The sequence below is a fragment of the Phaseolus vulgaris genome, chromosome 6, assembly GCF_000499845.2.
Source record: "Phaseolus vulgaris cultivar G19833 chromosome 6, P. vulgaris v2.0, whole genome shotgun sequence".
In the NCBI taxonomy this organism is placed as follows: Eukaryota; Viridiplantae; Streptophyta; class Magnoliopsida; order Fabales; family Fabaceae; genus Phaseolus; species Phaseolus vulgaris.
Window position 1 is genome coordinate 7,088,778 of NC_023754.2, and position 18,151 is coordinate 7,106,928.

The 18,151-nt window shown below is 30.6% G+C and overlaps 1 protein-coding gene across 1 annotated transcript; it reads left to right on the forward strand.

Annotated features, from left to right (window-relative positions):
• The first annotated feature begins 471 nt into the window (after positions 1–471).
• On the forward strand, positions 472–15,384 carry LOC137833024 (zinc transporter 4-like). Its single transcript, XM_068641418.1, has 3 exons — positions 472–662; positions 2,953–3,270; positions 14,815–15,384. The coding sequence occupies exons 1-3, from the start codon at positions 648–650 to the stop codon at positions 14,860–14,862; spliced, it is 381 nt and encodes a 126-aa protein (XP_068497519.1). The 5' UTR covers positions 472–647; the 3' UTR covers positions 14,863–15,384.
• The last annotated feature ends 2,767 nt before the right edge of the window (positions 15,385–18,151 follow it).

Below are 18,151 nucleotides of genomic sequence, written 5' to 3' on the forward strand. Positions count from 1 at the left end.
TCCCACATCGACTAGAGATTAGAGTCTTTCATTGTATATAAGTGGGTGCAAACCTCAACCCTATGAGCCGGTTTTATGGAGTTGAGTTAGGCTTAAAGTCCACTTCGTAATATAAATCATTCTTTGCACTTATAAATTTGATAGTGTGTTACGAAGTAAAAATTATGTGTAGGATTTTGATGTAAAGTATTTTACGATTTAAGTTTTGCATAAAAAAATGTCTCCTTAAAAACTATAAAACGTGGTATTAAAAAGATTAAAAAAAATGTTGTGTTGCTGTCTTTTTATCCAGCTAAATTGAGGGTGTCTACCCTAACTTTGGGCAATGGTTTAATATGCAACAATTCATTATTTACAAAAAGGAAAGGTGTGAAGAGTGGCCAACCATAATTTTTGCTCTACTTTCACTCTTGTTAGAGTTAATCAAGACACATCTAGCTTTAAATACCCCAATTCCATTGAACCCTCTTTGAGGAAAGGGACATTATTTTTAATATTGTTCTAAAACTCCTAGCTCAAACACCCCCATTGACATGAAAGTTCCCACCCTCCTCACTAGGGCATATACATCTTGAAAAAGTGTTCTAACCAAACATATTTCTTAAAGATCCCAATTCCAAGAGTCAAGCTCACAAGTTGAATAACCCATGGAAGGAAGGGAGGTAAGCTTGTGAATGATTTGGGGGATTGTGTGGGTGGGAGGCTAGAACTTCTTTTGTCAAAAATAAATTGAGAACTCCATTTTTTTTCTATGAACCATTAGAAATTAATGGTTTTTGCAACAATAAATGGTTAATGAAACAAATAAACAGACAAAGATTTGGTATTAACATGACCATTTACTTTTGGGTGTTAAAATGCATGCATGATATAATTTCATTTCAAGTGGAAAACTTCTACTCTTCCTTCCCCTCTCCTTTTCTTATCCAATTTTTAGAACTTTTTATTTATTTATAAGTCCTTTTTAAAGGTCAAGATAATATTAATTATTATTTTAATAATTGTGTTCTTACTTTTCATTTAATGTTAAATAGTTTGCATTTATGTACTTATTGTAAAGTAGAAATAAAATATAAAAAATCATCACAATTTTATCAAGATGAAAAATTTATTATTTTTTTTATATATATAAATCTTAAAAGATAAATACAAGAGAATAAAAAATGAAAGTGGAAAATTACATATACAAGTAGTAGGAAATATACTCTCTTCTAACCTTTTGATAAATTTTAGAATTTGATCTTATTTTTCTATGAAAAAAATTAATTGAATTAAATGAAATATTTTAAGATTATTTCAACCCTATACGTAAAATATAAAAGTTTAGTCAGTCTAACATATATGAACTCAGTCTCTATATACATATTTCTAATGAGGTGTAAATATCTATATAATTTAATATTTAATTATTTTGGATAGAATTGCTAATTCTCATGTTTTGACATCTTAAAATATTATGGATATATATTGGAAAAGAAAGGGTTGATGAAACATATTTATAACATAAATCCCCGCCTTATACAATTTATTGATAGAATTTTCTACAATTTTCATGCACCAATCTTGGTCTTTCCATACTTTATAACATTTGCATTATGACATTAATAAGAGCTAAACCATTAATAAGAAAAGTGAAATGTATGTTCATGAATCTAACATAAGTAGTACTATTAATTACCTAAAAAGATACATATTTGACTTCCATTAAACTTTTTCATTGGTACAATATTTTTATTTCTGAAAATTAAAATATTAATACGGGCTTTATGAAATGTCATTTCTACTTTAAAAACAATATTTTTATGGCTCTACTATACCTCCTTTTAATTTTATGTCTCTACATCATATCATTATATTATTAATTACGAATAATAGATAACTATTACATAAAAATTTAATACTAAAAATAAAAAATAATTAATTATTATATTAATTAAATTAGATATTATTATAAAAATTAAAAATTTATTAGTATTTAAATTAATAAATAATTTTTAAATTAGTATTTAAAGAACTACCAAAGTTTTAGTTATTAGGAATCTAAAACTTTAATAGTTAAAATCTTAATAGTTAATAACATATTAATTTAAAAATTATTTATTAATAATAAAATCTAATTTAGATATTAATAGTTTTAATTTATAAAATAATATCTAATTTAGTTAATATAATAAATAATTATTTTTTATCTTTAAAAATGTTTTTTATTTAATATTTTTATAGTAGTAGTGATGTTTTATCCTATTTGTAATCTTTATTCTTATTTTTATTTTATTGAATGTCTAACCAAAGTCTCTCTCGATGCAGCAAAGTTCCTCCTCAATGTGATCTTATCACCATGTTGTCAGTGGGATATATTATAGACAATATACAAACTCAACATGGAAATATGTTTCCATTAAAACTTGGTCAATAAACTTTTTAGAATGGGAAATGAATCCCATTTTAGTTTCTTTTTCTTTTAACTTAATTAACCAAATTACATAAACTTCCAGCAATAGTATTAATGAAGGACCATATTCTTTCTATATATTTACCTTTTGTTTCTGTCTTGAGCTTGTATTGGTTGATGTGCATTGATTAATTAAGGGGGTATTAACCAATACAAGGCCAAGATGAGCATCGATTTCTTTAGATAAATATTTATAAAAATCAAAGAGAATCTTTTATAAATTGAAATTAAGTAACTAATAAAATAAAATTTACACATAAACTAATAATCTACTAATTTTATAGTCTGTAGAAGTCTATTTCATTTTCTTTATAAATATTTATAGATAGATCTATATATCTAAATATATGTTAGAGTTTGATTGAAACCTTGAACTTGTATTGGTTAATGTGCATTTATAAGGGGGTATTAACCAATACAACTGAAAAGGGATTAAACTTATATATGCATTTTGAAAAAGTGAGGAAGAAAGTTACTAAGATTTATTGGAATGTATGCAGAAAAAAGCTACAAAGATGTCTGTGCCTCAATTTGGAGGGTGGGAACACAAGTCCGGAGGAGTGCCCACTGATTATTCAATGGTGTTCAGTCAAGCTCGTGCAAACAAGAAGACTCAGAAGACTGATTTGGCTGAAGTCAAACGTTTAAGCCTTGGAAATGAGAGGGATACCCTAAATGCCAACCATCGTCGTGGAAATGGTCATGCACATGGACATGGACATGGATCTGGACATGGGCATGGGCATGGGCCTGGACACGGGCATGGGCATGGGCCTGGACCTAGTCATGGACATGATAAGGAAGATCCTCCACTCATAGTGAGACCTTAATCCTTGATTACTTTACTTTAAGTTACTTCATGAATTAGCACAAAGAAAAATATTAAATAATAAATAATTTTAAAATAAAAAATAATTAGTTAAAATAATATCATAATTTTTAATTAATTTATAAAATAATATCTAACTTAGTTAATATAATAAATAATTATTTTTTGTTTTTAAAATTAATTGTTATTTAATATTTTTTTATGTAGGTTTATTATTACTCTTTTGAATTTTTTGTTTATTCAGAATTTGACTTCCCAATAATATGTTATGTTTGTTCTTTTAGGAAATATTACACCTAGTTTTGATCCATACCCCCCCTTAATCAATGCACATGGATCAATAGTAGGTGAATTATTTTCAAAAGTAACAAATGAAAAATAATTTGAACTCTTTTTTATCTTATAATTTTACAAAAGAAAATCCTCTTAGCCCTATAATGGTTTACAAATCATAAATATAGAAATAAAAGAAAAATATCTATAACTAAAGAAGATGAAATGAGAAAAGGATCTGTATAAGTAAATGCCAAATGATTAAAGGTAACCAAACAAATCAGTGTCATTAGCTTACCCAAAACATGTCAAGACCTTCTAACTCCTACCTAAATTAGTCAAAAAATTATGGTTCGACTAACTTATGGGTGGATAACAAGCCACCAAATGAGAAAACAAGGAAAGATATTCAAATATTGTTTTGAAAATTTAACTTAAATTTACAAATTTATATTAAAAAAATATAAAATATATCAATAGATACCCTAAATTAAGTTTTAAAATATAAACTTTCTTATTATTGTTAGATTAATTGAGTTTATAAAATAAACTAATATCAATAAGATATATATATTTTAATTTTTGCAAGAACATTAAAATTTTAAAAGTATTACATGATTTAAATCTAAGCCTAAAATAAATAAATAAATAAATAAATAAATAAAAGTTCTATCTTGTCCATCATATAGTCAACATATAGATTAATAAGATTAATAAGTCAACATATAGTCCTGTCCATCTGACAAGACTAATAAGTAGATAAAACAATATAGTTTAACCCACAATTTTGGTGAGTTAACTTTTTCTAATTGAATCAATTTTATCATCTCCGTATGTTTAGTAATTAAACATAATTTTAGTGGAGATGGTAATGTGCAAAAGCATATCAAATATCTTTACAATAAAAAAAATCAATAAGAGAATTAGTTCAATCCTTAAGATAAGAAAAGAGCAACAACAAAGTTATGAAAAATGGAAAGGAAGAAGATCTTCTTGTTCATAAGAAAATCATAAACTATGAAAGTTCATCAGAAAATCATAACCTATGAAATTAGGAATGTAAGTCAACCTCATAATTAGTTAGCCTATCAACACAAGAATTGCATATGCGAATAACATGAAAGATGTCAAGACACCACATTTTCATCATGAAAAGAAAAAATGGTAATTATGAGTCAACTTCAAGTTATATAACCCTTTTAGTTAAGATGATCTTGCAAGAGTAATGACTACAATATTAATAACTAGAGCATAATCAACATTGATGGACTAAAAAATAACCGAGGAAATTACCTTAACTAAATAAATCGTCACAAGAGACATGATTAGAGTTATCACAAAAAGGACATGATCAGAGTTCCTAAATGAGGAAACCATTTTACTTCAATGATCATATATGCAAAAGAAGCATAGATAAGAAAGTAAAGGAATTTAAGGAAATAACAATCATTCATGGAAACACTATCATTACCTTTAGATAGAAGCTTCAAATTTAATGCACGAAAAAACTTGATCAAGAAAAATATATTTATTAGCAGATTGGGAGAATTATTTGTTTTCCAAGTCATCCAAATAATATGGATCATAATAGAATTCACTACGGTCATCATGTTTTTTCTTTGTTGTTCACTCATGAAATCCGATAAATTCCAATTGCCAAATGAAAGTCACAAAAGGACAATAAAAAACATGTGTATTTTCTTCATCTTTACCATAAAAGTTGCAAAAAGATATCATTGTAAAACAAATTTTATGGATAAAGTCATTAATAGGTAGTCTATTATCTATTAATCAAATAAAAAAAGACTGTGAGGGAGGAATAACTTGAGACCAAAAGGTTTTATATCTTAAATTTTATGTTAGATGGCCTTTCACATACGACAAAGCTAAAATAAAAGATAACACACTATCCGTGGATAGTTTCCAAAGTAGTTATTCTTTCTGAACACTCTTAAAAAGTGATATTTAAGTTCAACTTAACCTCACAAAACTTACTTAAAAGGTATGTTTACACCCACTTATATACTATAATTTGAATATATTTGTAGCCAATGTGGGGTTTCTAACACATCCCTCACACCAAGATCTAGACATCTCAAGCACGAGAATATGGGGCAAACTCTTATACCATCTTAGAAAGTGGACTTTAAGTCCAACTCAACCTCACAACTAGCTTAAAAGGGGAGGTTTGCACTCACTTATATAGTATAATTTGGTCATATCTTTAGTTAATGTGAGATTTCCAACACAATTCCTCACGTTGAGAACTAAACATCTCATAATATCATCATATCTATAATTGATGTGTGATCTCTAACATAACTTTTCATATCATGAATTGAATATCTTGAGCATGTGAATAGAGGGGGCTTGATAGGCCTGGAAAACTTCATTAGGATATACTCTAATATTTGTTAGAATCAATGGCTTAAACAAGAAGGGGGAGTGAATTGTTTGACAAAAGATTTTCAAAAAGATTGGATAAGAATGAAGTTTTAACAACAATGACAAAATAAGTAATCAAGGAAGCCAATCAAACAATGTAATTGAAGCAACAAAACAAAATTAAAACAAAAAGTTTATAAGGAGTGAGTGAGAGAGAGAGATTACACAACCAATCACTGGGTTCCTCTAGTAATCAATCACAGATTACAATACACACAACTACAAAGAGGTGATCTTGATACCATAAAAACCACTCACCCTCTTTGCCTTACACACAACCTAAGTTAGAACACCCTTTGACCTTACAAGTTTACACACTTCACAAGTTTTATAAAAGAACAAATACAAGAATCATAAAGGAACAAATTACACCCGAATCAGGAATCACAAAGCTCATACGATCAAACCTTGAACCAGTGCACAACTACTTAACAATCTTGCAAAAATTGATTTGAATCTCTTCTAAAAATAGTTTCAATCTCACTGTAAATGTTTTTTCTTGTTGTTTTTGAAATACAAAGAGAAGTCATACTTATAGATATTAAAACTAGTTGTTCTAGGCTGTCAATCATGAGCCAAAACAGTTTTGATCCAACTGAAAATAGATCCAACAGGTTTTTGAAAAGCTATTATGAAATGTGACAATCAACCAGTTGAAAAGTCATTTTAACCGGTTGAATTGGTTAGGCAGTTATTTAACCAAGACAAAAACAATTTTAAAACCTCCAATCAAGCTAAGTGACAAACAACCGCTTATATCGTGGTTTCAACCGGTTGTTTTTCTCTTTGCTTAGAAAAACACTTTTCTCTTTTAAAATAGATTGAACCAGCTTGTGCAAGGGACTAGGAATGATCTTTACAAGAATTCTAAAGACCCTAGACTAAGCTCAAACTAAAAGCAGCACAACTTCGACCTTCAACACAGATTTGAATCATCAAAGCTCCCATGTTCTACAATATTGTCTTAGAAATTGGACTTTAAGCCTAAATCAACCATGAAAAACCAACTTGTAAGGTGAGGGTTTATATTCATTTATATAATGTAATTTGACCACATCTCTAGTTAATGAGGGATCTCTAACAAATACCTTCCTACAGAGTCATGACTTTCTCATTTAAAATTGGTAGTTTATCAATGATAAATGTGGGGTTTAAACAGAGATCTTTCATGCCCAAATAGGAATTGCTTATATATGGGAGAGCCCAGGCACCAAATAACATTTTAAACATTGATATGAGAATTGTTTCCCAATTCCTAACCAATATTATCCCTGAGTTCATTTGTAAGGTTAGATAAAATTGATCACAAAGAAGAAAACTTATGGCTTTTCAAATAAAGATATCAAGGAAGAAACATGGTCACATCATAAGATCCCATTGTGAGTAAGAATATAGCATATCTTAAGAATGCTTAATATTATTGGCTGATCAAAAATAGAAACCAAACCTAACCCACTTTGACTAGTTAACAAACATACTTTCTTCCAAGAAACAATTACATTCTTATTTTTATATATTACCAATCCAAACTAAATTTATTTTGTATAAAACGTTCCAAATCATTTATGATAGAAACTAGTCTATTATATACATGTAAGATATAAATAATCAAACTTGATAATATGAAACTACTAGTTGAATGTGTCCCACAATAGAAAAAATATTTCCCTTTCTGAGGAAATTTTAACATGAATATAATCCACTAAGCCACAAAAATGTTGTGTATGCATAACTCCTTTACAAAAGGGAACCCCAAGATATGTTGAAGGCAACTATCCATGACCAAACGACGTTTTAATGCATATGGATACACTTCAAGATATAAACATGCATAAAAAACCATGTAGCTAAACTAACGACTTAACTGAAATCATGACATATGCAATGTAAAAATTTGGTATTTGTACTGCAAAAGACAAAAAAATATCATTTACATACAAAAATATATGGTCCTTTTATACATTAAGAATTTTCCATGTGAAGAATTTGTTTGATCTCTTTCAAGTAAGAAATGTATTTTTAAATAGCAAAATGAATATGCATGGGTGAAAGAGGATCCCCTCCCTCACACCCTTTTTACAAGTCATATAACCTTCCATGTTATCATTAATAGGGAATGATAATCTAGCTAAAAATGACAATCCAAAAGTAAAAAATATCACTTGGAAATTACAATCTAGAATGTTAAAAGTAATTTTAATATCAAACTTTGTCGAGGCGTTTCCTCCATCAATCCTTTCATTAAGAATGTTAATAACTTTTATTTGATATTGATGTCTTCCACCATACCCATACCTTTTATAAATCCAAATTTATAAGGAGGATAATTCTTCATAATAATACAAGCTAAGAGATCAACCAACACTTTAATGATTATTTCAAAATCAAAGTTTGCAACAATAATTCGTCTTCAATATTGAATCAAATCAACACCCTAAACCTTAGGTATGAATGAAATAGAGTTGGCATTAAGACTAGGAAATAGTCATCTTTGTTGAAAGAATTATTTTACACCTGGCAAAGTCCTAAGATGCCAAAACAACCTGAATGTAAGGAAATATTATCATTGAAATCAAACACAAGTCTAAAGGCTGCTTGAAATCAAGCACATAGGTAAGCATGAAGTTATAAGCATGATTATTCATAAGAGTAATACTTTACTAACGAGATCATTATCAAAGATAATATTTTTTAAGTACATAGATCAAAGAAGAATTTAAAGACATGATTTTTAGTATTCAAAACATAAGGGAGAAAGTTGTGATCATTCCTTATAAAAATATTTTATTTAGAATATTTGTTACATTAACCATGTGAAAGAAATCAAAATTTTTATGAGCATAGTTAAACCACTAAATCTGTGACTTCATGTTTAAGTTCAACTCAACCTCACAAACTTAGTTTGTAATACGAGGTTTGCGTCCACTTATATACTATATTTTGATCATACTTCAATCAATGTGGGATCTCCAAAACTCCCTACATTAAGGACCAAACATCTTAAGCATTATTTTAGGATGGTTCATTTGTTTGGTGACACTTTACTTAGATTTAGATTTTACGACAATTATAGTTGAGAAGCCTAAGAAGAATTCCCACTGGACATTAACTTAACAAGTGTTAAGTAGATGTGAAAGTTCATTTCCATAAGGCCAAAGGAAAAATACAATTAATGGTGAAGATGAATGACAAAATATGGTGCGACAATTTATCAAACATAAGATGAGCAACATATGGACCGAATTGAATTCAAGAAGCAAGAACAAGAACAAGACATATTTTGGAATTGAAAATTGAAATGGAAATGGAATGCAAAAAGATGAATGAAAGGAAATTTAGGAGATGAGCTTGAGAAGGTGAACACACCACTTGGATTGGTAATTTGCTCCAAGATAAGTGTGAATGCCGCCACTTGTGAGTTCTCAATTTCTCACAAAATAAGACAAAGGTTTAGGAAGACAATGTTCACACACTCTAACACAATTTGTGTATAGTAACTTTACTCTAATTTCAACTTATGAATACATGAGGTAGGCCTCCCTATTTATAGATTTAGGAGCCTTGGAATATAAGAAAATAGGGTAGAATGGGAAGGTAGAATATGGTGTGGTTTTAGGTCTTGACTTTGGTCAAAACCGCACCCTTCCATACATTCTAGAACCTAGGTTTTCCTTTCTACCCTAATGGACTTCTTATGGGCCCATTCTTATGTTTTCACCTCCTAATTATGCTATTTAAACCTACTATATGCTTATTCTACTATTTGGACCCCTCATGTGAGCCCAACTTATTTACAACATTTTTCTAAATATTTAAGAACACTAGTAGGAAGAACTTTAAGTGCTCTGGTCCTTGTTCATTCCTCCTACTAATAAGGTCTTCCCTTGATTGTTGAGATGACCCTTCATAGTTGTCATCCTTGGTCATCTTCTTGTGGACTTGGGTCGTATCAAGTTATAAGCATGATTATTCATAAGAGTAATACTTTACTAATGAGATCATTATCAAAGATAACATTTTTTAAGTATATAGATCAAAGAAGAATTTAAAGACATGATTTTTAGTATTCAACACATAAGGGAGAAAGCTATGATCATTCCTTATAAAAAGATTTTATTTAGAATATTTGTTACATTAATCATGTGAAAGAAATCAAAGTTTTTATGAGCATAGTTAAACCACTAAATTTGTGACTTCTCTTTCCAAAATGTTTAAGTCCAACTCAACCTCACAAACTTAGTTTGTAATACGAGGTTTACGTCCACTTATATACTATATTTTGATCATACTCCAATCATGTGGGATCTTCAAAACTCCCCACATTAAGGACCAAACATCTTAAACATTAGAATGTAGGGTGGTCATGTTTTGATGTCATCTTAGAAAGTGAGCTTTAAGCCTAACTCAATCTCATAAAACTAGCCTGTACGATTAGGTCTGCATCCACTGATATATTATAATTTGGTCATATTGCAATTCAACTTAAGATTAACAACACAATCTCTCATTTCAAGGACTATACATCTCTAACGTAGGAATAGAGGGAGGATGAATAGATCCAACAAATTTCATTAGGATAAGCTTTGATGTAATATTTGAAAATGGACTTTAAGTTTAACTTAACCTAATAAAAATGGCTTGTAAGATGATGTTTTCACATACTTATATACCTTTATTTAGCAATATCTTTAATCAATGTGGGAACTCAAACAAACACCTTCCTGTAAAACCACGACTTTATCTTTTAGAATTGATAGTTTAGGAATGATACACATGAGGATTTTCAGAGATCCCTCATGTGTAAAATCCTTCACAATGGCTATAAGTTGATTGTGAATATGGTTAAGAAGATCAATTGATTTTTCTATGGGAAAGTCTAGGCACCAAGTGTCATGGAGTTCAATGATAAGCTTAACTTAAGATGGCCACAAATAAGAAGGCTTGTGGCTTTTCAAATTAAGATTAGCACAAAAAAAAAACATGCTTGCATCATAAGACCCCATTGCAAGTGAGATTTTAGCATATATCAAGCACACTTAATATTACAGACTCTATTAAGATCATAAATAGAAAGTAAACCTAACCCTCTCTTGGTAGTTAGAAAATATACCTTCTTCCAAGAAAAAAATAAACACATAAGATGTAAATAAAATATCACAAAAACTAGCTAAATGTGTCTAATAATTGAAAAAAGCACGCCTTTTGAATGAGGAAATTTTAATGAGTACAATCTACTAAGCCACAAAAATTGCGTACATAACTCATTTTAAAAGAGGTGCCCTTGTATATGTTAGGCAATTATCTATGATCAAAACCAATGATGTTTTAATACATATGGATATACTCAAAGATATAAAACCTATATAAAAGACCATTAAACAACATTTAGCTATACAAATAATTTGACTAAAATGATGACAAAAATGTAATATGCATAGAATAGTGCTTTATAACTTTAGAACATATCATAGGAAGAATTTGTTTGTGTTTTTTCTAGTAAAAAATATCTTTGTTAAGAACCTCTTTTTTAAAGCCAATAAACATGGGTGAGAGTGAGAACATCTCCTTCATTCAAATGGGTTTTTCTTAAAATTGGATGAGAGTTGGTGGAAACTTAATGGAAGTAGTGAGTCAAGGAAAACTCCATTGGAATCATGTATTCCTTGTAGTTGCCATGAAGAGTGTGGAGAGTGATTGGTTCGGCCATATCACTTGGAAGAGGTGGAAGATGAGACCAAAGGTGTCTATCCTAAAGAGGCTAGACAAGAGAGTGCTTAGGCTTGCAATTTGGTAGCATAACACTCATATATTTGAACTTTTCTTCCATGAGCCAAACAACTCAATTTATAGGAGAGATGGCTGAACATTTTGGAGCCCAAATTTGAAAATTCAAAATAAAATTCTCCAATGAGAAGGTGCCATGTGGACTCATGCTTTCAATGTTTATCTCACACCTTCCATGCTAAATCCTCTCCACTCCTAGGCTACCATGTGGATGTCCATGTGCTCCTTGCCAAGGTAATTTTCGTCCTATATTATACCTTAGACGTTTTAGGGTTCCATTGGGCTTAAAGAAGCCAAATTGTTACCCTAACTAGACCTATTATCCTATTGGCCCAAATACAAGCCCAAAAACCTATGCTACTTGGCCCAAATATTTGGTCCAATTATTTTATGCTACTAGGCCCAATACATGGTGCATGAAATTCTAAATAACTTTATACAATTTATTTAAGCTAAAGCTTGACCCAAAACTAGTCAATCAAAACTCAGTCTTCTTATGGTATTCTAACTAAAGCTCTAGTTTATGTTTTGATGAGTTAGAGGTCTTCTTGGTATGCTTTGTACATTCCTTTATTCTAGAGTTGTCATCTTGATTGGACCTACAAAGATAAACAAAAAGGTCAATTAGACCCATATTTACAATTAAGTCCATAAACAAACTCTAGGTCTTCATGCTCCTTATTATGTGGTTGTGTGTGGTTGGGAGCTCTACCATCAAAGACGGAATCCATTTGCCTCATAACCGTCTTACAAGCCATGCAAGCTTTCATGTTACCATTATAGAGATTGAGAATTTGGCTGAAAAATGGCATCAATCCTTTCAATGTGGAAAGAAGGAAATTACAATCTAGTGTATGGCCTCTTTAATATATAATTTTATGGCATTCCACCATGAATGCATTCATCATGCATTTTAATAGCTTCTAATGCATTATTAATGGCATACACCATACCCATACCTTTTATAAAGTCAAACTATTGAAGAGAGATAATTTTTCATAGTAATATAAGATAAGATTTTAAAACCAAATTTTGTACTAACAATTGTTCTGAAATCTTTAACAACACCTTGAAACTAAGCTATCAACGAAATAGAGTTGTAAATAAGATTCGAGACCAGTCAACTATGTTGATTTTTTTTTTACACCCTTTTAAATCCCCTTAATGTCCCAAAAAGTTTGATAAAAGAGATCCCAAAACCATGTAGGCCTAAGGCATTATTAGTGTTCTACTTAAGCACAACCATGGAAAATTACTTTGAAATCAAGCACATAGGTGAGTATGCAATTATAATCATGATTAACAGTAGAGTAAGAACTTTAATGACACTTAAAAAAATCATTTAGTAACAACTAATTTAGAGACAAAAAATAATTAGTCACTATAGTGACTAAGTTATATACTATTTTATAAATTAATAAAAAAATTATAAAATAGTTTCTAAATTGTTATCAAACATTAGCTACTAGTTACTTTGAATTCTAAATTAGTTTCTAACTTCCTCACTAGAGTGACTAATTATTTTTTATCTTTAAAATTAGTTGTTATTAAATAATTTTCTTCTAGTGTGAGATCATTATTGGATATAATATTTTTAAAGTATATAGATTAGAGCATAATTTTATGACATGGTTGTTAACTGATAGAGAAAAGAGAAAGTTGTTATCATTCTGTAGAGAAAGCTTCGATCTACTGACTTGTTATATTTAACCATGTGAAAGAATTTGGTGTTTTTATCACCATAGTTAAACCATTAGATTTATGACTCTCAAAATTTTAACCAATTTTGCTAAGCTAATTAGTTAATAGTATTGTATGTGCATCACAATCAATGAACATTAATCCATTAGTTTTGATTTTTTGAGTACAAACTCTACATAGTGTTAGCTAAGCAATGCTAATTTGTTACTAAATTTTATTTTATTTTAATTAGAGCGGTTTAGCATCAGGTTAATTGATGTTAATCTAAATATAGATCTAGGTTAGTTGGTCTTGTTGATACTAATGTTTTAAAAAAATATTTCACAATTCATGTATTATAATCTCCACACTTAAGGTAGAAGGAAACATATTTAAATAATTCTGTGAGGACACCTATATGGTTATGATATAAAGGAAATATATTGACAATGATAGCATATTCTAGGTTATATACACAAGAGCTTGGGTTGCTTTTTGACTGAAAAATAGTTAAAAGAATAAATAATAATATGTACAAATAAAAGAGATTTAAGTGTAAGAAAATTTATATAAAAGAGTGAGAGTAGAAAATCATAAACTCTGATTGGTGAGAACTAGATTCACATGAATCATAATATTTTCTCATATTTATATATAGACCTTTATATTAAAATTTATCTAGAGTCTTATTTTAAGTTACAAATATATAAATTTATATTGACTTAGACGACGTTAATTTAAATAAATAATATGTTTGAACATAATTGTAATTTTGATATTATTATTATTATTATTATTTAAACTTTTTAAATGAATCTCTCATTATTTTAACTGTATAATTCAACAATTAACTTTACATTTAATATCAAACTTTAATTGCATAGTTAAGGAATTAAATTTACATTTAATATCAAATAAAAAATAGATAAAATATAACAGGGGTGTCATGTCAACATTTTCGTTAAAGCAAAATGTCAAAGGTATGAATCAAAATACATAATCAATATAATTATTAAATTTACAAAATAATATCGAAAACCATATTTAAAAGATAAAAAAAAAAGTGTTACTAAACCATTTATTTTTCATGATGTTAAAGTCAATTTATTGGGAATGTCAATTTTAAAGTTTGAAATCAATCTTTAAAATTAGTTACAAAATTCAGCTTTTTATAATTTATGAGGAAATTAGATGCAAAATTGATGATGACTGTTTTTAAAAACAAAGTGATATTTCACTAATTTGACATTTAAAAAGGAGTGAAAGTGATGAAGAAGTTGAAAGATGGAAGACACTACTAGAAGATCAATACAAAAACCTACTAACTCAAATGTAATTTATGATCTTGCAGAGGAGAAAAAAGGCTCTCACTAATTACATGAGTTGCTTTATTCCTTGATATCAATTATCAAATCAGAGACATGAGAGACATGAGATCATGATATTAAGCATGCATGCATGGATGCCATGTAATCCTGAGAGACATAGAACCTGATGAAAAGCCTTCATAATCTGAAGTTATGTTTCTATTGAAGCTTTTCTCTCTTTTACTTCTGACATTTCTAAGGCCAAATGAATGTATATGACATTAGTCATTACAAAGCACTATGTAGACCATATGCAACCAAAGTTCAGATTTCACATGGTTCTCACATATTGTTGAAATCAGTGTCAGAAATAACTTTTGTCAAACACATCTTGCTCAACAATTTTCAAACATTACATCAGTTTGCAAAAGTTGAATCATGTACTTATTTAATCAAGTGAGATATTATGAAAACTATGACCCATTCTCACGTGTTCAAATATATTATGTATTCTCATTTCTCCAAAGTATGTCAATTTCAAAATAATTTTCAAATATTTTTTTTTTATCAATAATGAATTAATAGAATAAAATGGGACACTTAGAAGTGTCCAACCTGTATACAAAACCGCTCATAACTTAAGAAAACAATTAAACAGAACAAATTAAAAATCTTAAAAAAAAAACTTAAACTATTTAGGATCCCTGCCCGGCATCAACCGTGATCTGCATAGGTTCAGCACAGAAAGCAAGCTGCTCCAAATTGCAGGTACTAAAGTACACAAATTTCAAAATGGTAAATGTTACTGAAACCAGTAAACAAAAAGCAACAGCAATTCAATTAAGAGGCTAAGATGAAGAAAAAAGGGAGGTGTTAAAAGAATCTCTTGATATTTTTAAATCAGAAAAAATATTTCTTGGTTGATTTTTTAATTTTGAAATTATTATATTTTTAGATTTTAGATTTTATATTTTATCAAAACATTATTGAGTAAAAATTGATGATGCAATCATATAGTTATTTAAATAATTATTTTTAGAAAAGGCGGTAACAAAAAGTTAAAAAAAAAAAGCTTGGTGCATATATAAAAAAACAGGTTTTAAACAGAAAAAGTGTTGGGTCACACCAGGCTTTTAAAAATGCGGTGGCATGGTGTTTTCCGAAATTATAATTCCAAATCAAACAAAATCAGTGGGTCTCACTAATGGTGCAGTGATAGAGCAGCACAAGTAAAAACTCTAACAAATCCCTACAAAACAGATAGCAAGGGCATGCACATTCAAAACAAATAGCATTAAGAGCACATGCCATTGGGAGTGAGGAGAGGTTGAAAGGTGAAACAAGAATAGTGTGAGATTATGTGAGTGTTAGGTGAGTGGGAGTGTGTGAGAGAAAACAGTGAAGGTATATAAATTCTCAAAAACAAAAAAGAAATACCAATGTAAAATAAAATCGTATAGTCTTTATTAGAGACATGCCATCTCACATAAATCAACCACCTTCTCTTCATCTAAGGTTCATATGTTCCTCAACCAACAAATTCAAAGAGCAATTAATCATCTAAACCACACCACAGGCAACTATGGAGTTACAATCAATAACAATTAGTTAAAAAAACAGAGAGGATGTGTTAACGTGTTTTATTCAAAATTCATTAAATATAATATTTGTATATGATTTAGAAATATATAAGAAATATACAAAGAAAAAAAGTGACTCTTAGATGATGATATATACTTTGCTATGATATCAAGCAAATATATTGTGTTGCAAATAATACTATTTTTGGAGTTGAACTTGATTTAATGTCTATTCTTTATACACAATAATGTTTGGATTGACGTTGAATTTGGGTTTATCTGTGTAGTCATGGTTGAATAATATTTTAAAGAATAGATAATAAAATGTGTACAGAAAGAAATCTAGATGAGAGAAATTTGAGTGGGAATACATCCATATAAAAAGGGTAAAAACGAAAAATCTTAGACCTCTCATTAACGTGAAAGGAACCTTGTGGGAGGAAGGGTTCAAAAGCATTACTTGATGTTATTAACGAAATCACATGAATGTTTACAAGATATGAAAAAATATATATTGTACCGACCAGTCATCAGGCGTTGTTTGACCACTAGTAATGATGGGGCGGCGTAAAGAGGATCCCACGAGCTGCATGGGTAAGTGTTTCGCGAGGCACGTGTGCCAAGGTACCGAAGAGTGGTCAGACGCCGATCACCAGGATGTGCTGATGTGTCATTGGCATTGTAGAGGTCAGACAGCGGTGACTCGAACAGCAGAGCTGGGTCATGAGAGGTGGTGAAGCCTAGGTCAAGAGAGTCCATGCGTGTGGTGTGGATGACGCGTTCAGGCGTAACACAAGTAAATAGCCACTGGGAAAGATACGACCTGAGAGGTGAGTTGCATGCATGGCACGTGAACGGTTAGGGCGTTCCCAGGACGGGCGATCCCAGAGATCAGATGTACGAGTTGGCACCCACGTGGTTGTCCCGTCAGAGGTCACACTCTAGTTAGGGAACCCTACGCGCTAGGTTGCCCTAAAAGTGGGTAACAACGGTGCTAGGGCCCACCCTCAGAAAACCTATTTTGGGTAGTGGAAACCGTGGAAACCCTAAACTATACAAAGGGTAGTAATAAACTTAGTAAGGTACGCTATTCATTTGCGCCGCTTCACACACACAGTTTACACAAAGCTTTTACGCTTAAGAGTTTTGGTGTTTCCTAGCTCTAAGATTGACTTGAGCGTCGGAGTGCAAACGACCTTTAGGGCGCCCTTTGTCTTTGTGATTTCAGGTGTTATATCGAAAGAAAGGCACGAAAGAAGGCACAGAGAATCGGGCGTGGGAGTATCGTGAGACGTACGAAGGCCCTCGAATCAACCGGCAGGAACATTTGGTGCCCACCGTAGGACACGATCTAAAACACTGTCTCACCAGCAAGAACAAGAAAGATCAAGAAGATGAGAAATACGAGGCAAGGATCTGTTGCACCAAACGGGGGCGAAAGCCTCACCCTGCAACAGATTATGGACACGATGCAGGCCTTCCAAAAAGAAGTGGTTGCGTCAACAGCAGATCAAAAACGCATCCAGGCTGATTTGGCTGCGTCGCGGGCAACAAATGAAGAACTGCACCGATTGAATGAGCAATTGCGCAGGGATCTGCAAAATTAGGTAGGCGAATGTGAGGAGGAAGATCAAGAACCTGCGACGCCGCCCAGGGAGTTCCCAATGCCGTTCTCGTAAGAGATCATGGATGCAGTGATACCAACCACGTTTGTAGGGCCCAAAGTCACTTTCACCGGTATGGAGGACCCATAAACTCATCTGACAGCTTTCCATACGCAGATGATGTTGGTTGGGGGCTC

What these genes read in the sequence shown, in the direction of transcription:
- LOC137833024 (XM_068641418.1), top strand. An exon ending in AGGAAGATCCTCCACTCATA is followed by an intron (nt 3,271 to 14,814) that starts GTGAGACCTTAA and finishes ATGATCTTGCAG; the next exon opens with AGGAGAAAAAAGGCTCTCAC.